A 23305-nucleotide genomic window follows, 5' to 3' on the forward strand; every position below is an offset into this window, starting at 1 on the left:
GTTGGAGTGAAAACCTGCAGCCACACTGGGCCCCTGCGGATGAGATTGGACACCCCTGCCCTAGAGGGCACAACCCCAGTGACAGTTCATTACCTTTCTATCTGAGAGTGTGTGGTCATGCATAATAGCTGATATGGTACATTCAAAGGGTCATAGAAACAAATGCTACAGTAAATATTGCTGTAAATTAGGATTATGAAATAGCACAAGTTGTGTTATGCCATAAAGTCAGAATCAACAGACTGTCTGATGAGCAGAAAGCACAGTCGTTTCTCATTCAGTCTTCTTATGTGCCAAGTTCACAGGGTCAGAATAAACAAATCTGTAATAGTTCTTGTTTATGCCTGTCATTGATTGTCTGTTAGATGTGCTGCCATATGTTGTTGTCAGGATCAACAGGGTGTTTGATAATCTAGAGTTAGGCCTACTGGAAATGCTATAGAGTAAAGTATAATATAGAATGTAATATAATGTAACGCTGGGGAGCAATGATGAGGCGGACGCATACGCTGAGAGAAGCGAGATTTATTAGGGGCAAATCCAGAATCAGGGTCTAAACAGTCCAGGGTCAAAGAGCCAAGACATAGAGAACAATGTACAGACATGACAAAAAGGCATACAGACTAAACAAAAACAGAGACTAGGAAAAATAATGGAGGCCAGAAGATACAACACCAAACAGCACAATACAAAGACCAGCAACCTAACAGGGGAAAGCACAGGGCTTAAATACAGGAACAGGTAACAAGACACAGGTGGTTAATAAGAGGGTTTACAAAGCACAGGTGAGAACAATCAAGGGCAGGGTCTGGAAACCAGGGGGCAAGACAGGGAAGAATCAAAACAAGACAGCACATGAACAAGACCAAAAGGTAAACAAAAGCACATTGAAGACTGGGAGGGGCCAATCGTGACCTATAAAGTGTAATATAAAGTGCAGTAAATCTGCAGTTGTGCATTTTTATTATAACACAGGCTTTTAGTTGTCTGTTAAATTAATCATAACTTGGTCTGAGATCAACAGACAGTTCCTTACCCCTCTACCATTGAACTATTGCCTCGGCTGCATTTTAAGGTGGACCAGAAAAATCGAATAAAAATCCAACTTCAGCCTCACCATGCTATCTGACCTTGTTGAGGCGTAACTGAACAGTAAGCAGGTTATGCCAAAAATCATATCTCAGGAAAAATTTCAACCGATATACTGGATTAACTGGTAGACTACCCAGGACTGGAACTATACTGGCTGATACACCCCCTACCAAAAAGATATTCCCTCGTGAGGTGTTTTGATGATGTGGTGCAGAGTGCTGTCCCAAATCTCCCACAGATGCTCAGTTGGGTTAGTATCTGGGGAGCGGGAAGGCCCTGTCATACTGGAAAAGGTCACTCACATCAGGACGGAAATGTTACATCATGGGACAAAGTTGATCACTCAGATAAACCGTGTATTGATTTGCAATGTTTCTTCTTCTATAGGGACAAGTGGACATAAACATGCCAGGAAAATGCTATCCAAAGCATACTAGAGCCTCTGGACCCCCTCATTGTTGAAATTTCAAGCATTCAGGCCTGTCCTCTTCTCTTGGTGTGCATCCTATATGCACTCACCTGATTATGGAGAATCCAATGAAGAGTAACTCATCTGACCAGATCACTTTTTTCCACACTTTTGTAGATCATTGCCTGTGATTTTTACACCACTGAACCATCAAATGTACAATCATTTTGTAATGAGGGTTTTTGCAAGACTATAATGCTAAAATAATGCTATAATGTCCCTCTCTATGTAACTATAAATTAATCTCGTATACTCTTAAACTATATATAAATCTCTTGTCAAAAAGCTACATTATATTGCCAAAAGTATTCGCTCGTCTGCCTTCACATGCATATGACCTTGAGTGAAATCCCATTCTTAATCCATAAGGTTTAATATGATGTCAGCCCACCCTTTGCAGCTGTAATAGCTTCCACTCTTCTGGGAAGGCTTTCCACAAGGTTTAGGAGTGTGTTTATGGGAATTTTTGACCATTCTTCTAGAAGCGCATTTGTGATGTCAGACACTGATGTTGGACAGGAAGGCCTGGCTCACAGTCTCCGCTCTAATTCATCCCAAAGGTGTTCTATCAGGTTGAGATCAGGACTCTGGGCAGGCCAGTCAAGTTCTTCCACACCAAACTCACTCATCCATGTCTTTATGGACCTGCTTTGTGCACTGGTGTGCAGTCATGCTGGAACAGGAAGGGGCCATCCCCAAACTGTTGCCACAAAGCTGGGAGCATGAAATTGGCCAAAATCTCTTGGAGTTCCTTTCACTGTAACTAAGGGGTCGAGCCTCACTTCCACTCTGTTATAATCCCACTGACAGTTGACTGTGGAATATTTAGTAGTGAGGAAATTTCATGACTGGACTTGTTGCACAGGTGGTGTCCGATCACGGTACCACACTGGAATTCACTGAGCTCCTGAGAGCGACTCATTCTTTCACTAATGTCTGTAGAAGCAGTCTGCAGGCCTAGGGGCTCGGCTTTATACAGCTGTGGCCATGAAAGTGTTTGGAACACCTGAATTCAATGATTGGGATGGGTGAGTGAATACTTTTGGAAATATAATGTATTTTGTGTAACAGCTTTCTGTGATATAGCTTTTATAGACATTAAACACTTCAGATCTCTGGTTCCTGTTACCACCACTGTGAATGATTCTGAACTGGTAGATTTCCATGAAAAGCCATTTTTAACATCAAAGCACACTGCATGATTTTCTTTACTTTGTTTAAGAATTTTAGTTGTGCTGAAACTTTGGTGGAATTTCTTGTTTAAACCCCTTAAATGGCCAGAGCCCACCACTAGGCCCAAAGTTTTATTGTGGACTTCTATAACCTACGAATAGCTCAGCCAGTTTGCATTAAAGTTACTGTAATTACTGAATAATAAGCCTTAGTGTGTGATAAGCATGATATTTAAAGGGGTTAATCATACCAGAAGCAACTGCATTTTTCTTTAACATTTATTTGTTATTTTTGTGTCCAGCACAAATGCAATAACATCTGAGTAACATGGAAGTTTTATCACTGTCAGAAGCAACAAACTCCAGTTCTCTTATAAGCTCAGTCGTTCCAACTTCCAGGTCATGGATTATAGAATTTTCCACTCTTCTCAGATGTAGTTGATTCTCGTTTGGAGTGTCCAAATGTTGCTGCTATAGTTTAGAACTGGAGCAGCATCGCTAACAAAACAAGGACTCAATAGTCACCCAAATAGCACCAAGCTTTTTTTGTGAGAATACATCAACAAAACTTGTTTCAGTCTGCTCAAACTGCATATCCAGGTCTTCTTTAAGGTCATGCAGACATGTTTCTGTTTCTAGGCCATAGTATGACTTACTACAAACTGTAAAAAAATAATAAAATTGGGGGCAGCCAAAGGTCTATATTCACAAACCACCTCAGATTTAGAAGTACTGATCTAGAATCAGGGGGAATGTAATCTAAGGTCAGTCCTCGTTTGTGAATACTATCTATGGGGTTGTCTGAAATGGCTAAGTCATTTGTCATTTAATAGGAAGTCACTGAAGAACACTGCCTCCAGGTCAGATGAAAAGGCAGCTCTCAGCATAGCAAGAGCCAGCCTGCACTAGGCTATCAGAGAGGCACAGCGCAACTATACACACAGAATCCACAGATGCTTTCCAGACACCAAAGACACATGGCATACGTGGCAGGGCATTCAGGCCATCGCTGACTACACATCTATGGTGATGCCTCACTCCCAGAGGCACGGACAGATTTCTACTTGAATTTAGAGGCGCAAAACAACTAGCAAGCAAGTAAGACCAACCCTCCTCCTCACCAACCAAGGCTGCTGGCCCTAACAACATTTGCATCTTTGCCGGGTGCTCAGGGGATCTGCTGACCAGCTTTCGGCTGTCTTCACAGCCAACTTTCACTTTTCTCTGAGCCAGGCTGTTGACCGGGAGTACTTCAAAACGACTACCATCATCCCTGTGCCGAAGAAATTGCCCCAGTGGCCACCCATAGCACTCACTCCAATCATCATAAAGTGCCTTGAGTGGTTGGTAATGAAACCCGAGAAGGACAGTCTTCTATCCATGCTGGCTCCATTCCAGTTCACGTATTGGCCTAACAAGTCTACAGAGGATGCCACAACCTCTGCCATTCACCTCTCACTGACCCAACTGGATAGCAAAGACGAATGCTGTTCAACATAATCATACCACAGCAACTTATGAGAAAGCTGAGCCTGCTGGGCCTGAGAAACCTTAGTCTGTCAGGATTGGCAACACCACCCCCACCACCGCCACACCAATCTCTGGTGTTCCCCAGGGTTGTGTGCTAAGATCCCCTACTATTCACACTGCTGACTCATAATTGTACTGTGCTTACTGATAATACTACCATGGTGGGTTTTATCAGCAACAGCGATGAGTCAGCATACAGGGAGAATGTTGAGCAGCTTGCAGTCTGGTGCAGAGATAACACGCTAACTCTTAATGTTGATCAAACTAAAAAAGATGACTGTAGACTTTAGGACAAACCACAGTAATCACTCTCCACTGCGCATCAAGGGTTCAACTTCCTTGGAGCGCACATCACCTGGACCCTAAACGTCGTCTGCCTAGCCAAGAAAGCCCAGCAGTGGCTTCACTTCCTGCAAACAATGAAGAGGGCAAACCTTCCATCCTCAATACTTTCTACAAGGGAACAATAGAGAGCAGCCTGCTGTCTCACTGTCTGTTACAGGAACTGCATTGTCTTGGACCGCAGGACCCTACAGTGGATTGTGAGGACAACTGAGATCACTCGGGTGTCTATACCCACCACTGACACCTCTTAAGCATTGCATCCAAAAGGCCAAAAAATGACCACTCCCAGCCCTCTTTTAGACTCTTCACCCTCTTGGCATCTGAGAGAAGGTACCAGAGAATCCATTTAGCCACCTTCAGCTTCTTTCCTGAGGTGATCAGGTTACTGAACGCACCCCAATGTGGTCTGAGCACACACCCCTCAACCCTCACTGCAAACCTGCTCTTTACATTCTTTAAATTTTGCTGCTTTGGGACGCCAATTCGTATATATTGATTTGCGGTCCTGTCTAGCTGAGTCTTGTGTATTTGTGATGTATATTGATTGTTCTGTATATTGATAGTCTTGTCTATTTATTGTTTATTCAGTGTAATGTTCTTACTGTTGTATGAGGCCTGAGAAATGACATTTTATTCAATGTACACAAGTTATACTGAGGAACGACACTAAATACAACTCAAACTTGAAGTCATACTGTGCTGTAAACCACGCTGACGCGACCTTAATGAAGACCTGGATGTGGTTTGAGCAGTTTGAGGCAAGTTTTGGGGACGTATTTTCACAGGAACGATTTGGGTGACTATTGGCTTCGCGTTTGTTAGCAATGTCAGCATCGTAGCTCCAGTTCAAAGCTAAAGAAGAACATTCGGACACCAAGCATAAGAGTTAAGTGGAGAACTGGGTAAACAAGCTATTCCTTCCAGCTCAGCCTTGGACTAAATGGTCGATGGGAATATTTCACCCTTCAAATCCCGTTTAGTTTAGCTTTAGGCGTTCCGTGGGTCTGAGGAACAGGCCTGTCTACTTACACCTGTTCAAACCCAAAGCCAAGCGTATTTCCACTTTCCCCGCCCATTATTATAATCCACCCCCTCCCATTGGCCGAGTTCGCTGCACCTGTTTGGCCCTTCGTCCAATCACACTGGCGGAGCGCCGTCCCAAGATGGCGGCGTCCAGCGCGAAGTATCATCCTCTCACTTTCTGCTGATAAAAACAGAAAGACTGACGCGTTTAAAACGTCGGGAACGGCCCGGGACGACCCCAACAGCCCACCCGGGACTTTTATTCACCGAAGTCCGATGTGGGTCCCCGGTTCAGGGCCGTTTGGAGTGTTTTAGGGCACAGCTCGGTTCTCCAGTCATGGCCACCGAAAACAAACTTCATTTCTGGAGGAGGAACGCAAAGGTTCCCGGAAGGTGAGCTGACCGGGAATTATAAGTTTGTGTTGAGCGTGTTTTATAAAGATCTGCTTCCCCTGGCGAAGTAATTCGGCACCTGTAGGCTAATTCGTCAGTGCTGGCTGCTGAGCTCCATTAAACTGGGCGCTGCGGTTCTCCCTCTCCATCTGCTAGTTCAGCCTCAGCCTTGCCTTCAATTCACACACGGAGGCTTTAGCGCTCAGAAGCGCTGCATAAGGAACGGACGGACTCCTGAGATCCCTTAAAGCATGTGGAGGGAGTCAGTCGGGTGCCCAGCTGCAGACAGCGGCGGAGATAATAGCCTGAAGAATCATTAAAGGGCAACTCCACCGAATTTCTGAATGCTTTCAGTCTTTGAGATGTAAACAGTGATTGAGTGTTTTGAGGCTGCAGAGACTCGGGATTGCTTACTGAATGCACTGGTGTAGGCTGATGGGAACAAGGGGTCATAATGGTCACAGTGGCCACAGCACCAAATAGCCAGAAAGGCTGGGGAAAACCCGTGTCCTGCGAGCTGTTCTGTGTAATGTGGTTAAAGGTAAGATAGCGGTGAAGTCAGAAAAATAAGTTTCTTTGTGAGCTATTTTGCCTTGCAGCACTGTGTGTGCATCTACTTCTCTTTTCACTGTGAAGAACACCTTTAGGCCGAAAGCTTATCTGGAAACTTATCAAAAACGGCAGCGTGTCCACCCGGCAGCGTGTCCCTCACCACTTCATGTAGTAGCTTTCTGAGAGCGAGCTTTTAGAGGCGCTCGGTTCTAGACGTCTGGTTCCTATCACCGCCACTGTGAGCAATTCTGGCTCAGCTAGCAGCACTAAAACACAGCGTTTCACACCAAAACGCTCTGAGCGGCTTTGTTTACATCTTAACCATTAACGTGTGCAGAGGTTATGTGGCACTTTCACTTTCGGGCGAGACTAGTTGCTTTAATGAAACAATGATGGTGCCAGAAACCCAGCTGAGTAAAAAATGGTCAGCATGCTACATTGCTAAATGCTAAATGTCTGAGCTAGTCCTAAGAAGCGGAGTTTTTATTACTTCTCGCAACTATTACTGTATAAACTGAAGTTTCTTAAATGCTAATTTTCTGTTTTTCTTTCTTTTTTCTTTTTTGGGCTTTTTAAAATACTTTTTGGTCATTAAATGACCAATGAGTCTTATTTAGCCCCAATCCAGCGGCGCCCCTCTTCTCACACTGGGGCCGAATCTCAAATTTGGGCAGTCGTGGGCTGGAGGTTAGGGATCTGGCCCTCTGACCGGAAGGTTGCTGGTTTGATCCCCAGGGCCGACAGTCCATGACTGAGGTGTCCTTGAGCAAGACACCTAACCCCCAAATGCTCCCCGGGCGCGGTGGATAGGGCTGCCCACCACTCCGGGCAAGTGTGCTCACTGCCCCCTAGTGTGTGTATTCAGTAGTGTGTATGTGGTGTTTCACTTCACGGATGGGTTAAATGCGGAGGTGGAATTTCCCCGTTTGTGGGATCAAAAAAGTATCACTTATGATGTAGACTAAAAATGAACTGAAATACTAAAGCTAGAAAGAGATGACAGCGGTGTGGCAGCAAAGAAATTACATTTCATAAAGGAATTGGAGATTAGGTTTAATATGAAACCGCAGAAAATGTAGATTCCTTGCCAATGTGCTTGAGTTAGCTTTTGGAAATGCTCTGCTCCTGGCTGCGTAGAGTCTGACACGTCTCACATGCCGTTCTTCACAAGTTCCACTCAGTTACCTTTTAATGTTTTAGTATTACACCCTGTTCCATGAAGCTAGCCAGCTGGGTTGGGGACTATGACTGTGTTTAGCGTTATGATGTTCCAGTGTACCGTCTACATGCTGTCAGTTCTTAAACAACACCGACCATCTGCGGAGTTCAGTACAAAGCGAGCACATTTAGTCCTGGTTAAGTGATGTTTGATGTAGATGTAACATTTTAAACCATGTCGGTCCACCATGTCGGTCCACCATGTCGGTCCACCATGTCGGTCCACCAAGCAGCACAGACTGTTTTGAATGAATTGCTTCTGTAAGGTCACAAAAACCAACATATTTCCAGCCTTTCACCCTGAAGGTGTGAGGAATGTTTCAGCCACTTTTTATACTGGTGACAACTCTGAGTGCTTTACACACAGGTGACAGAAGCCTAACACTAATGAGAGAAACTGTGTGTTCATTTAAAATCATATTAGGCAATGGAACAGATCAAATAAAGTTCAACAAAAACAGAGGCACAGAATTTGAATGAAACCCTGAGTTGAAGAGAAAAGCCATTTTAAGGGATAAAGAGAGGTTGGAAGATGAGCATGTAGGAATGAATTATGACTGTTTTTGGTGCATGAACACATACCAACCTGCAAGAAAAATATGGGCTGAAAGAATGCCCTGTGAAAATGCCTGGAAGTATTGGGCTGTTACATTTTTGCTGTATTGCCTAGCCAGCTTTCAGTCAACAGAGGGAATCGACTTTAAGGTAATACTGTAAATTGCTCCATTTTATCCGTTATGCCCCTTGACTACCATTGACTGCTGTTTTTGAGTCTTAATCAAAATAGCGTATTAATAGATAAATGTAATGAACGTGTTAAATCACAAAACCTGTTTTCTTTCGGTGTACTGTTTTTTATATTTTGTACCTAAATTAAACAGAATGCCGGAACCTCTTGGGCCTTGAATCTCCCCGTTTCTCAATGTTCAAGGTTCAGAGTTGTGCATATCTCACTATTATGGTATCAGAGTTAGTGTGCTAATCGTTCTCTGTGGTCAGATAAGAGTCAATTGAGACTTTATGGAAAGTTTGCTGTGGGTTTTGAATGTGCAGAGCTGGCTGATTGACGCATATATTAGTGCTGATTGTGGGTAAATTGAAGTGATTTTAGTGGTGCAACTGTGCAACAAGTAGGAATCCTTTTGTTCCACTGGTGGTTGTAATAGCAGTGACTTGCATGAATGTGTGATGTTCTGAGAGATTAAGTGTTGTGGTTTTTCTTTTCTCTTATTCAGTCCTGCTTTAAAGAGGAAGCCCTAACGGCCACAATGATCTCCTGACATTGGCAGCTGTTATGTACTTCCCTTTAGCTGAATAACACTCGCTGCTTTATCTTCAGTGTTAGAAGCTACCTGCTGTGTTGTGTAATGCGTTTCTTTAGTAGTTTGTTGTAGACTATTTTTACCTTTCAACCTCTATCAGAAGGTGTGCAGATCGAGAATGTTTTGGTGAAGGGCTTCCTTGAGGATTATCTGGTGATGTTCTTTTACAGTGGACAGTGTATTGTTGGTTAATCACATTATTTTTGGCTTTTGCAAGACATGATATCACCGATGGCTGCAATATGCAAATGAGCAATCAGAATGTATTTTTAATGTGTGCTGTGAGCATCCTAACCAATCACAGTTCTAGACAGATGGCTAGATTGTTAGATGGCTCCGTAAATAGATTGCTGGATGGCTGGATGGCTGGCTGGCCAGAGAGGTGGCTGGCTAGACACGCTGGTTGATGATTGTATCAGGATTTGTTGATCTGTTTGTTGAGATCTAAAATCTATAGGGTCAACTCGAGTTCATTGCTCTGCTTGTCCTGTTGATATTATTGTGTGAAATCAAGGCTGGACCTCTGATACCTTGCAAGGACGCTTGGTCCTCTGTGTTATTTGACCTTTCTCGTTGCACAATGAATAGGGCATGAACCAAAAAAGCCCTTATTGTTGAGCCTGTGTGTAATCAGAGGGTGTCTGAAAACAGTGAGTGTTTGCTATGGAGGATCCATTGCAGTGGGTGGGGTCTTGCTGTAATGCGAGTGGCCACATGCTCGTGTGATTGGTCCTCATGGGGGATTAGCAAATGTGAAAATGACACCCAGCTCTATTGAGCAGACCTCAGCAAAACTCTGTGTATGTGGTACAGTAGCACAAGGACAGCCTGTGTTCGGCTTTTGAGGGTCATTTCATTGATCAGCTATTGTGCGGTGGCATTAATTGTAGCATGTAGAGTTATAGATGCTTTATAAATGCTCAGACGGTCTTTAACAATCAACTAAATATCTATTAAATGAAACAGAACTTCAAGGTTTTATTGAATCCTAACCTTGACCTCAAGGCAAAACCTACAAGTATTCCTAACCATAACCATACTGTCGGCGATAATCTACTGAACATCACCAGAAAGTTTGTTAGTGATTTAGTGATCTGTAGAGCAACTATAGGGGACCATCCCAATAAAGTGCGACCCAATTTTTAGTTAGAGCAGTAACATGTGTATGCTGTTCAGATTAGAGTTCCCAGTATTTGTGCAGAAGGAAAACAAAACTGATGTGGAACAGAGAACAGGTGGTGTTTACCGCTGTTGTCATTTGCAGCTTTTCTGAGCCAACCATGTATCTTTTCCAGGTTGTCTCATTTTTATTTTGCGTGTTTGTTTCAGTTCAAATCTTTCTGAACCCAGCTGTCAGGGGCTCTTGGATTATATGCGATTCCCTTTCTGCTTGTTTATACATTGTTGCTGTTATAAGAAAACGTCATAACTTTGCCCTTTACGTAGTCGCACGTGTAAAGACCCTGGTCATATGAAGCACAATTCGCCAGGCCGTCTTGGGTTAATCTGAACACCATCATAGTTGCAAACATGTATACGAACCTTTAGCATGAGAATAACATTTAACACACAAACCTCTTTAGATGAAAGGAACTGATGGAAAAATAAGAAATACAATGTTATTTGAGACTGTAAACATGACTTTCAGTTGATTGTGAAATATGATCCTGAAGAACTGATACTTGTATCATGTAAGTCACTGCTTCAATCTAAAACTTTCAAATTTTATATTTAAATATAAAATTATGTCAGCAGATATTAAACATTCTGTGTGTGTGCGCCTGTGTGTGTGTGCGCGCGCGTGTGTGTGTGCGTGCGCGCGTGTGTGTGTCCTGTTCCAACATGACTGCGTGCCAGTGCATGAAGCAAGGTCCATAAAGACATGGATGAGCGAGTTTGGTGTGGTAGAATTTGACTGGCCTGCACTTGAGTCTTGAGCGAATACTTTTGGCAATATAGTGTATACACTGTTATGTGCGCACATGCAAATGTTTGAACACCCCTGGTCAAATTACAAGTTGACAAGTGAAAATAAGTTAACATCCTGTACTTTTACTGTGACTGAGATCCAACCCCCCCAAAGTTATTAAACAAATAGAAGTGCACTTTTTTGTGTGTTAACTTCTTATCACTTAGAAATTCAACATAACATGATTTGACCAGGGTGTTCATACATTGTATGTACATACCTTAACACCCACACACACGTCATCTCTGCAAGTCACAGCTGGTTGCAGCTTTTGCTTCTTGACTCCACGGCTGTGTTGCCATGCATATTTGCATATGCTTAAAAGGTTCAGGCTGAAAGTCACAGGCTTTTATAAAGGTGCCAAAAAGAGGAGCGGTCTACCAAACATGGATGCAGGCCACCAGTGAAAGTAATTGAGTTTTTTTTGTATTTGAACAGTTCACCGACTCCAAGTGGTGAGAGCTGCTGCCAGCTCAGTGCAGCAGATCCAGACAAGAGTAAACTAAAGCCATTTATAATATTGTTGTGTTATTTTTGCAGCTAATGGGACTTTAGTGTAGCGGGCCAGCTATAACACAACAGGGGTGTTCACTAATCTGTGTGTGTGTGTGTGTGTGTGTGTGTGTGTGTGTGTGTGTGTGTGTGTGTGTGTGTGTGTGTGTGTGTGTGTGTGTGTGTGTGTGGTGAGCAGGATGGATCCACACCATGCAGTGAAGATAACGGTTGCCTCTGGCGGGCTGCTTAGAGGCCAGTTCATTTGCTGCTTGCATATCCCTGTGTAAACACACAGCAAATGAGGGCTGGGGAAGCAGCCCACTTCTGCCAATTTACATATTTAGAAGATTATTTTTCTTTGCTCACGTTAAATTGATGAGTGCAGTATTACAAAGCATTTTGGCAAGAGCACAGTGTGATTTTGCCAAGATTTTTTGTGGTCTTGTGCAGAATTTCCAAAAATATTGCTGTCTGAAAGTGTTATTTAGCGCTGGAATGCAAAGCAAAGATCCTGCATTTATCTTCTTGTTACATGAAGCCAAAGTCCAGGCTATTCTTTCCTCTTTAAAGGGATCCCCAGTAGCTTTGAATAAATGGCTCAGTTCATGGCTCGTCACTGCTGTGCCAAAAGTGCATTAGAGTGCGATCTGTACTGAGCCAAAAAATCTAATTAATGATATTCTCTAGCTCATATATTCACATAAATTCCATTGGAAGAGATGTTTATGCTTTTAATTGCTTTTTCGTGTGGATGTGTATGTACAAAAGTCTTTAGACTGTAAGGATTTAAATGATTGACTAACTATTCACTATTAACTATTCACCAACTGTAAACAATTGTTTGTCAAATACTTTTTAAAAAAAAAGGATCATTTCATTTAAAATATTTTCTAATAAACAATATAACACGCAGCTTAAAAATCACTCTTCTAAAGGATGATCGCACAGCTAAAATAATGTGTTGTGTCAAAACCAAACACTCAAGTGATAAGACACAAGTATTTTGTCCATGTTCTCCAGGTAAAAGGTGTGATACGAGGGGGGTGAGGACATTACACATGAGAGTGCAAAGTTATGGACAATGTTGGTGTAACGGAATACAAATAATCAGATTATGTGTTTAGAATAGAAAAATGAAGTATTCAGTCCAAGTTTACCCATTTTAAAATCGGCTCACTGCGTCCAAAATATATTTATAAACACTGAAGTTCCTGCTTAAGCCTGAGTAGATGGATAAATCAGTATCATGAGCCAGTTACTAATCAGTTATTAATTAATAATATGATAACCTCTTTTGAGTGATGATGGACAGTCCCCTCAGTAGTGGACATGTTCATGGATGATGAGCTTAGTGTTGGTGTTGTACTGGACTTCTTTTGTATGAGTGCATTTTGTGGCAGGTTACATACAAGGTATTGACTCGAATCACACAGCTACCCACTTTAGTCAGATTTGCAAGATGGGTTATTGAGAGTGTCATTGTGGTGAATTGTTTGCTCAGCTCATGAGAGGGCAGTGGGATTATAGGAGCAGCTGTGGACTGAAGCAAGTGATGAGAGCCAAAATAATGTTGAATTTTGTGACTTTCTTTAAAATAAATGAATGCTTGTTTCATGAAACCTATTGATGGGAGAATTATGTGAGGAGGGGAAAACTGCTGACCTGTTATGCGAAGCTGAATACAGTTTGGCGTTACTTATTTCATTTACACGCTGATGCCTGGCCCCTTCTGTTAGAGCTGTGTTCCACAGTGTATACAAAGAACACCTTTTAATCTCTGGTTATATTAATGTCGAGATTTCAAGAGATTTTGCTAGTGTGCTAATAAGTGTGTAAATATTCAGGAAGCTAAGAAGCTATTTAACAGCTTTGAACGTAGCTCAGCCAATCAGATTTCAGAACTGGACTGTCCATTTCATTATTAGTCTTGACGGGTCATGTCCTTGATTTTAGGCTCACAGGGGAATGATTGGTTAGCGATCAAAAGAATTTACCAAAATTCACATCCCAACTGTGATTCTTTTTCATGTAAGTGGAAGAAATTGATCTGATGCTTAACAGCGTGACCTTCCTTCTTTCTTTTCACTCTTTCTCACTCTCTCACTCTGCCTCTCAAAACATTTGTTCTCTCTCAGCTTGCAGCCCATCTATGGGGCGCAGTACCCTCCGCTGGACCCGCGGGTACTTCGCTCGTAAGTGCTGCTCCCTGCCTGCTGTCTGCATGGATAACGGCCATGTCATGTTTGACTTTGCATCGTTTTCATTCGTTTCAGTTATTGCTATGGTCGGAGTCCCACTGTGTTGCCCTTTGAGCTCAACCGTTCAAGTTGAGAGCGTTTCGTTTTTGTGCTCCCTCTGTTACTTTTGAGAATTTGGATGAAATTGTTTGTGTTACATTCTCTGTTCTGATTCGTATCTGATAAAAGATCTCAAACTTGTTTCTTTTGCCTTTCCAAATGTTCAGGTTCCTCAAAGACACTCCAAAGACAAACATTGCGAACATCAAATCAAAGAAGCCATCCACATTCCATGAGTTTGCACGCAGCACTAACGATGCTTGGGACATCGATGATGAAGAAGACAATGACTTCTTCACTCCATCACACCCCTCTTCTATTCCCGCACAATCGCACTCCAAGCCTCAAACGCCTCGTCTCAAAGTGTCCAAACACTTTACTGACACAGAGCCGCAGCCCCAGCCTTTGAACAGACTGGAGCCAGTAAGCACAGAGATCTGCCCAGATCAGCTGAGGATTGACGGTGAGCCCACCAATGGCAGAGTGGTGAAGTCCAGTAGTGATGCCCAGCTGAATAGTAATACAGGTATGGTATCCATAATTGAATTTGCGTGTCTGTTTGTGTTTGCTCACATACATTTTAATTAATGCAGCCACATTGCTGCACAGACTGCTGACACATCCAAACACATTAAAGATAGCATGTAACTTTTTTTTTTAATAAATAGGCAATATTTTAGCTTTTATTATAAATCTGATTAGATTTTTTCATGTTGCAAAAAACTGTGGAAATGAACTTTACAGCTGACAAAGTCCTGCTTGGAGTGTAATGCCATGCATAGCTCCATGCATTTCGTCCCTTTGTTGTGATGTCAGCCCTAATCTGCACTCAAACTGTTTGAGGGAAAGAGTTTCAGAATGCACTTTCACAGTAGTTCAGAAAAGAAAAGTATCAAACGTTTTAAGTTAAGTGAGACTTTTTTTAATCCCACAAACAGGGAAATTCCACCTCCCGCATTTAACCCATCCATGAAGTGAAACACCACATACACACTAGTGAATACACACACACTAGGGGGCAGTGAGCACACTTGCCCGGAGCGGTGGGCAGCCCTATCCACAGCGCCCGAGGAGCAATTGGGGGTTAGGTGTCTTGCTCAAGGACACCTCAGTCATGGACCGTCGGTGGTGGGGATCAAACCGACAACCTTCCGGTCACATTGCCAGTTCCTAAACCTCCAGCCCATGACTGCCCCCTAATTCTATTATTATATTCTATTATTAATTCTATTCCTATTGTTCATATGACTACTCTTGATTTTTTTTTGATTAGTGTTTGAAGTGTCAGCTATTATTTATGCTGAGTAAATGCACTGATCATAATGTCTTCAGCTGGTTAAATGAAAAATCAGTTCAATTGAAATAACATGAATGAGATGAGTTTCTGCATTGAAAGTAGTAATGGGAGATATTGGCTCATCCGGTATACTTGTTAAAATTCTTCTGAAGGTCATTCCCGTATACCACAAATAATAAAGCAGTAAGCCACAAGAGGCTGTGTGTTACTATGATTTTATCACAGGGAAGGGTTTTCTCTGCCTAAAATCCCTTTCCTGTGATATAACTGCAGTAATGCATGGTCTCAAGTGGCTTATTGCTTTTATAAAATGGCTCAGCAGCCAACATGGAATATGATAAAGTATTTAAGTTATTAATAATAAACATAAGTGTTCCGCCAAGAAATATAGTTCCTTTAGCGTATGGCATTGTTGCCAAGCAACCATGGTCCACTGAATGAGGAGAATGTTCGGTCACCCATCGCTGCATGTTGCGGTCATTTCCTGAATTTTTTGATAACACAGCACTGTTCAATGCAAAACTTTCGTTTTTTTTTTAAATACTTTTTGGTCATTAAATGACCAATGAGTCTTATTTAGCCCCAATCCAGCGGCGCCCCTCTTCTCACACTGGGGCCGAATCTCAAATTTGGGCAGTCATGGGCTGGAGGTTAGGGATCTGGCCCTGTGACCGGAAGGTTGCCGGTTCGATCCCCAGCACCGACAGTCCATGCCTGAGGTGTCCTTGAGCAAGACAATTTCCCAATTGCTCCCCGGGGCGCTGTGGATAGGGCTGCCCACCGCTCCGGGCAAGTGTGCTCACTGCCCCCTAGTGTGTGTGTGTGTGTGTGTGTGTGTGTGTGTGTGTGTATTTATTCACTAGTGTGTATGTGGTGTTTCACTTCACGGATGGGTTAAATGCGGAGGTGGAATTTCCCCGGTTGTGGGATTAAAAAAGTATCACTTAACCCCTATATAGTGTGCTACGTAGGAGTTTACATACTGGATCCTGCAGCCCAACAGAGCAAAATACAGCTAAGGAGTAGTCATTTGGGACTCACCCACACTTGAATTTCGAATTTCATGGAAGTGATTTTTTTTTTTTTTTTTTTTTTTTTTTTCCCCCGGAGCCATTTGGGATTCAGCCTTGGTTTGACACAACTTCTCTCTAAAACTCTCTAAAAATCTCTAAAGCATTTGAAGTGTGTAATCCATTCAACATTTTGTAGACTTTCATACTGCTGTTTTACAGTCATATTGTAAGTACTTTACTTCAAGCCTATGACATTAATGGAGTTGTTTAGTCTGTTAGCTAGCTGACCAGACGTTCTCGTTAAGAACATAAGTTGCCAGCCCCTCAGTTTAAACAAATAAACAGGTTCTTAGTTTATCACTACACTTGGTTGGCAGCATGAGAGTCAAAGATTATTGAGTTAACAGCACAAGGGTTTTTCATGATGTGGTGCAATAATATACGGCTCCGTTGTCGTGAGGCGGTCTTAGGTGTGTGTATATCGTGGACCTCACAACGGCTTAGAATGTGGCTTAGCCAGTCAGAATTTAGGACTGGAGCCATCCAAGTGCAGATAACAAAGCATACATTCAGTGCAAAGCCTGCATGTTGCTTACAGAGGCTGCTTAGTTACTCATCATCTGAATGGCTTGTAATATTTACCAAATATGTAGATGAAGCTCGAATGTAAGAGATGCATGTGTGAGACAAATGACATGAAAAATCAGCCTTGCAGCCATTTTTTCTTGCTTGCAGTTAAATGGGTGGATGTAAATAAGAAATATTAAAGTGACCCTGTTAAAATACATTCAGAGCTGGTCCTGCTGTCTTGATGCTGTTTTCTCATGGCTTGTTGATGTGTTTTGTCTCCTCCAGCGCGTGGCACGCTTCAGAAACAGCAGTCTCTCCCCGTCCGACCCGTCATCCCACTGGTCGCCCGCATTTCAGACCAGAATGCATCAGGAGCTCCGCCCATGACCGTGAGGGAGAAGACCCGGCTGGATAAGTTCAGACAGTTACTAGCCAGTCCCAACACAGACCTTGGTAAGTAGAAAAGCAAGAAACAATGAGCAAAACAAAATGAATGTTCAGCTGAATGAATCGGCCTGTACGCGGGACCGCCTGCAGTGTTGTATTTAGTTGTGCGTTTTGGGGATTTGAAGACCTCTCAGGTAGAAATATGTAAAGATGGTACAAGCATCGTGCAGAAGTTGTGCTGCACATCCCTCAAGCAGGTTAATCTGCCCAACTGAGGTTGTCATTTTGAAGTATCCTCCATGTTCAGTGAGCGACTTACAGTGGTTGGTGAATGTAGCAATTTGTAAAGGCGTGTGACCTGTAGTCCGGAAAAGTGGCTCTAAATCTAACCTGACAGCTCTCACTTTTGAATTAATATTTCAGGCTTAGCAGGGTGACTCGCAGCAGCATAAGGACACCTTTTCCCCGCTGTTCATTTTTAACACTAAAATATTACGCAATCTGGTCTGATGTTAAGATTTTTTTCATCTTTCTTTGGATTCGGTAGAATTTTGCAACATCAGTCGGGCCATTTATTATTTAGATTTGGGATTTCAGTGTTGCAATTTTATTTAAAAAATAATAATAATGTGCTGTATTTGAATGCTACTCTGCTATAAATGTGTAGCATAATAATGCATGACTCTGTTTCCTCTTGCTTTTTAGCACTTTATTTGATTCATTTTATATATATATATATATATATATATATATATATATATATATATATATATATATATATATATATATATATATATATATAATATTTTGTGTGTATATACAACAGAACATTTTTCGTTCGGCTTATTAAATAAGCAAATAATGTTGTAGAAACTTCTGAAAATGTACTTGCATGTTTCATGTGTTCGTTTAGCCCACACACTATGAGCTAAAAAAAAAATCACAACTAATAAGTATTGTTCAGAAAAATTAGCCGTCAGATCATTTGGCTGTACAAAAATCTAAATCAGCCATAAATATGTATGATTGCTGCATACCTAAAACAAACATTACTCACAGAGGCCCTGTTATAGTGTGTGATTCTTCTTCTCTGTGTGTCTCAATAAATACATTTTATGCTGTTTTATTTACATATTTTTAACTCAATCCAACTGATAATTGATACAGCAATTTCGTATCCGGTTTGTTATGATGTATCCGTTTTGATTGTGATGGTTAACAACTGTGGAAAATAATTGTGATCAGCTCAACTAATGGTGTGAAAGGCTTTCTTACTAAGTTGGGTCTGTTTTCACATAGCTTTCCAGAGCAGGAGCGCTGACCTGGGGTCAGATTTTTCTCTCATTTACTGTTACCTCACTGACAGGAACAGGTGGTAGATCAGCACTCTTGGGTGTTTTGTTAATATGGACCCTGATTTTAACGTTAGAATCAGGTTAAAGTTATGGTTAAAAATGAAGTTAACGTTAAGTTTAGGATTAGATCAATGAACGAATGAATTCAACTTAAACCTCAGTTGCTTTTAATAGATTTTTGGTATGCAGTATTGGGACACCTACAGGTCATGCCCACAGCTTTCATGACCTCACGTTCTAAATCCATGGGCAATAGTATACAGTTAGTCACGCTTTACAGCTATAACAGCTCCAACTCTTCTGGAAAGCCACAAGATTTTGCAGCGTTTTGAGGGAATTTTGCCCCATTCATCCAGAAGAGCATTTGTAAGGTCAGACACTGATGTTGGACGAGACGGCCTGGCTCACTGTCTCCATTTTAGTCTCCATTCCAGTTGAGTTCTTCCACATCAAACTCACCCAGCCATGACTTTATGGACCTTGCTTTGTGCACTTGGGCTCTGTCATGCTGGAGCAGGAAAGGGTCTTCCCCAAATTGTTCCCACAAAGTTGGAAGCATACAATTGTCCAAAAACGTCTTGGTCTGCTGAAACATTACGAATTCCCTTCACTTGAACTAAGGGTTTGAGGCCGGCCCCTAAAAACAACCCCTTAGCATTATCCCTCCTCCACCAAACTTTACAGTTTGCACAGTGCAGTCAGGCAGGTAAGATTCTCCTGGCGTATGCCAAACCCAGACTTGTCCATCAGACCGCCAGATAGAGAAGCAGGATTAGTCACTCCACAGAATACTTTTTCACTGCTTCAGAGTCCACTGGTGGCGTGTTCTTGCTTTTAGGTGCTTCCATTTCACAATAATAGTACTTACAGTTGACAGGGGCAGGTCTAGCAGGACAGAAAATTCACAAATGGCTTGTGACAGAGGTGGCATCCTGTAACAGTGCCACATTGTCACTGAGCTCATCAGGACGACCATTGTACTGCCATTGTTTGTCTATTGAGACTACAAGGCTCTATGCTTAATTTTATCCACCTGTTAGCAATGGGTGTGGCTGAAACACCTGAACCCCATAATTAGGAGGGGTGTCCCAATACTTTTGTCTATATAGTGTATTTAGTATAAGACTAAGTGAGTCTCTACAAAGAAAAGTGTCTTCTTTCTTTCTTCGAGTTGCAATAGATCTGAACACCTGTTACATCTGATGCAGAGTTCCTCAGCTTTAGTCTGCAGGGACCCTTTGCATGGCTGTTGTCACTGATTTGACTCATTTAAGCTCTTGATAATTGGCCAGTGGATTTAGGTGTGCTACGCTAAACTGTGCAGTGCTTAGGTCCCCCGGGACCGTAGCTGAGAAACTCTGGGCTGATTCCTCTGGGACCTGCTAACAGAAGCTCCAGCAGAAAGTCATGAAAATGTTCAGAGATTTCACGATTGAAGTTTGAACCTCTTTCTTTTCTCTCTCACTTCCCGGGGAATGTGTGTGCCAGGTATGGGCGTGTGTGATGGTAGGAGTGCTGAAGCAGACGGTGTGTTATTTCAGACTTCCTGGGGTCATGCTGAGAGAGCCTTCTGTTCTCCGAGTCTGTCTGTGTCTCCCCGTGCTGCGATCAGGCTTTTTAAACGCACCTCCGAGCTGTCAAGAAAGCTAAAACTAGTCGTCTGTGGGATTTCGCTCAATAAGGCGCAGAAACTTTAACGATTCGATTACAGAAGGGTACGCTAGCGCTGTGCCACAGAAGTGAAGTTCAAAACCCACCTCAGATCACTGTGACTGACAGGATGGAGGAAGAAATCGGTCATCTCTGGAATGCGGTTGACGTTTGGTTGTGTTTGTGTTGGAGCTTGACGGATATGAAATTTTTGCTGATTTTAAAAAGCTAAATGTTCTGGCTGAAGTGGATTTATGTGGTCAAAACTTGTCTTGAACCTAGATAGAAAGAAGAACTGTGAATGGTCAGATGTTGTGTGTTTTTTTTTTATTTTTTTTTTTTTTTTTTTTTTAATATATATTTTTATATATATTTTTTTTATTATTATTATTTTTTATATATATATATATATATATATATATATATATATATATATATATATATATATAATACTTTTTTTTTTTTAATTATTCTTTTGCCTTGACAGTGTTTTGTATTTTGTATTCAATTTGACCTATTCAATTTGTATTAATGTAATAGTTCAAATTTCTACAGTGTAAGATGTTTACTAAACGATGACATATCAATTGCTATTTAACAAATATAGAATGTAAAAATATAATGGTTTCAGACACATTAGTAACATGCATGTTTACGTGCTCGTGCATGTTGTTGATTGGTGCTGGCTTTTTTGTGAACTTTGCTCAAACCATGTAAATTTGACGCTATAATTAGTTGAATGGCTATTTACAATGAGGTACAACGCTTTTGGATCACAATATCATGATCATGATAAATTGTTACACCACTAATATGCAGCTCTTGTCGTACATTCTAAAGTGTCCAAAGTGGCTGATTAGCTAAGTTACTTCCTCACTTTTGGTACTTAAACCTGAGACTTTTAAGGGGTTATTACTACACTTCTTAAAAGAAAATGGTTCTATATAGAACCATGAATGCTCAAAAGAACTCTTTGCATGGTGAAAAGAGTTTATAGTACCCAAAAAGGCTCTTTTGTTGTTACAAGCTTGACACTGTAACAATAGAAGAACCCTTTTGGGTGCCATATAGGAACGTTTACAAAAAGGCTCTGTATAGAACGGTCTAGAACACATTCATGCATATTTTCCATCGATTTAAAGAACCCTTTCATAATGCAAAGAACGCTTTAATCATGCGAATGGGTCCATATCAAACCATTTTCTTCAGTAAAGAACCCTTGAAGTGCCATCATTTTAGGAGTGTAAGGCTTATTATTTAGTAACTGCAGTACATACTGGCTGAGTTATTCTCAGGTAATAGAAGTATATAATAAAACTTCAGGCCCACCGATGTGCCCTGGTCGTTTAAGGGCTTAATACCTTGTGATCACAGTCACAGCTTGATCTCAAATAAACAAACCACTCACTGCTGCTCTCTAAAGGTGTTATGCCATGGAGTTAGAAGGTAGAACGTTTGTTGTTTTGTTGACTGATGCTCTTTCTGCTTTATTGTATTTACATACATTTGCCTCATTACATTACATTACATACATTAGCCCAACAGCTGAAACACTTCTAATTCACATGCTGTTCACTGTGATGTAAACATATGGTTGTGAAAGTTAACAACTGTTCAGAATAACTGGTCAGCCAGTTATGTAATAATTGTAACAGGCCTTTCAGTTGCTGCGTTGTGTAAAGAGCACAAAGCTTTTAAAAGTCATCACCGTTGCTTTCATAACAAAGCTGTATGTTCATTGCAGTATGATAAATAAGCCACTTATAAGTGTGACTGTTTCTGTGATTGTTCAAAAGTTTGAAATCATTATTTTCAGTAGTATAACATCAGTTTGTTGAAGATTCATGTATGAAAGGATTCTAATGTCTAAAATATTTAATAGCTGTAAAACAAAATTAAGAAACGGTAGATGTGAATGAGAGACAGGGCTGTAGATGATTTAAATACGACCATGTGCCTCGTATTAAAAAAAAAAAAAATCAGAGAGCAGGTAAATACTGTAAATCAATTAAGTGTATATTACTCGTCATTTGATAACTTTGTGTTCCCTAAAAAAAATAAAATGAAGTATTAAATAAAATCTTAATCTTTTTTTTTTTTTTTTTAGGTCGGTGGCAAATGAGAAACTGGCTTCAGCTTCATGACTTTTTAGTGTTTGACAGTTTCTCGTTGCAGATTTAACGTATTAGGAAACCAGCTGGCGTGCTTATAAATGCAAATAAGTCCATTTATCTCCATATTATCGCAGTTTGTCTTAAATGTTTCTATTTGCGTTTTCATTCCTACTGCTACAGTGTCTAGCACTTTAATAGCTCTACTTCAGCACAACCACCAAACCAGGCAATTAACATGAGTGTAATCAGGTGCGTTTGATCTGGTAAATCACCAAATTGTGCTGGAGTTGTGCACTCGTGGAATAAAAGGACTAAATATAAATATGAAGTGATTATGTTGAACAGCAGGGTGAGTACAGGACCTGTTCTAGTCGGAGAATCTTGAACGCATTTGTTTTTTTTTTGTTGTTTTTTTTAATGACTTCTCTAACAGACTGTTAGTTTGTCTTTGTTGTACATTTGGCATGCGCCCAACACCATCCGTGTCGTGGGAGGGGGTTTTTGATACCGTCTTTCTGATTGTTTCAATTCAAAGTTACCCAAGAGCAGTCGTACCATATGCTGCTCAGCAAGTCCAACAGTGGTCACAGAGAGGGGGAAAAAAAAAAAGTTTTACATAATTGGTTACAATAACCCTGAGGGCTCCGTCTGAGTTTTTAAAAGATGGCACTCCCGCAGCGGCTGCCTACTAATTAGCCAAATTAATTAATTAAATTACCCACCTGTCATCTTTTGAGAATAATGCACCTCCATCTCAAACGGCACGGAAAACGGAAGGTACCAGAACGGCAGATGGAATCCGAGTTTCAGAAACCTAGTGTGAGAGGAAAATGTCCAGGCCGGCGTGTTGATGTTTGCTTGGAGAACCAGAGGGGGGAGCATGAAACGCAGAAATGAACTGCAGAATGTGCTTTGATACAGCTGGTTTGCTCTTGATCTCTCCTAGAACGTTGGCAAGCTTAGAATCACAATGAGAAATTCGCAGTGAGAAGAAAGAAAGAAGGGAAATAAACATGCAGAGTTGTGCTTTGGACAAATACAG

The 23305-nt window shown here is 41.4% G+C and overlaps 1 protein-coding gene across 2 annotated transcripts in view; it reads left to right on the top strand.

Annotated features, from left to right (window-relative positions):
* Window positions 1-5779: 5779 nt before the first annotated feature.
* Window positions 5780-23305, top strand: part of tbc1d22b (TBC1 domain family, member 22B) — a 94728-nt gene continuing 77202 nt past the window's right edge. Inside the window, exons 1-4 of one of the 2 annotated variants that reach the window (XM_037535816.1) lie at window positions 5780-6024; window positions 13716-13772; window positions 14045-14403; window positions 17043-17210. In XM_037535816.1, the coding sequence (XP_037391713.1) occupies window positions 5969-6024; window positions 13716-13772; window positions 14045-14403; window positions 17043-17210 (640 nt within the window). In that variant the 5' untranslated portion in view covers window positions 5780-5968. The remainder of the gene's footprint in view (window positions 6025-13715; window positions 13773-14044; window positions 14404-17042; window positions 17211-23305) is intronic. The other variant, XM_017716461.2, reaches the window with a different exon arrangement.

This window comes from Pygocentrus nattereri, chromosome 28, assembly GCF_015220715.1.
Source record: "Pygocentrus nattereri isolate fPygNat1 chromosome 28, fPygNat1.pri, whole genome shotgun sequence".
In the NCBI taxonomy this organism is placed as follows: domain Eukaryota; kingdom Metazoa; phylum Chordata; class Actinopteri; order Characiformes; family Serrasalmidae; genus Pygocentrus; species Pygocentrus nattereri.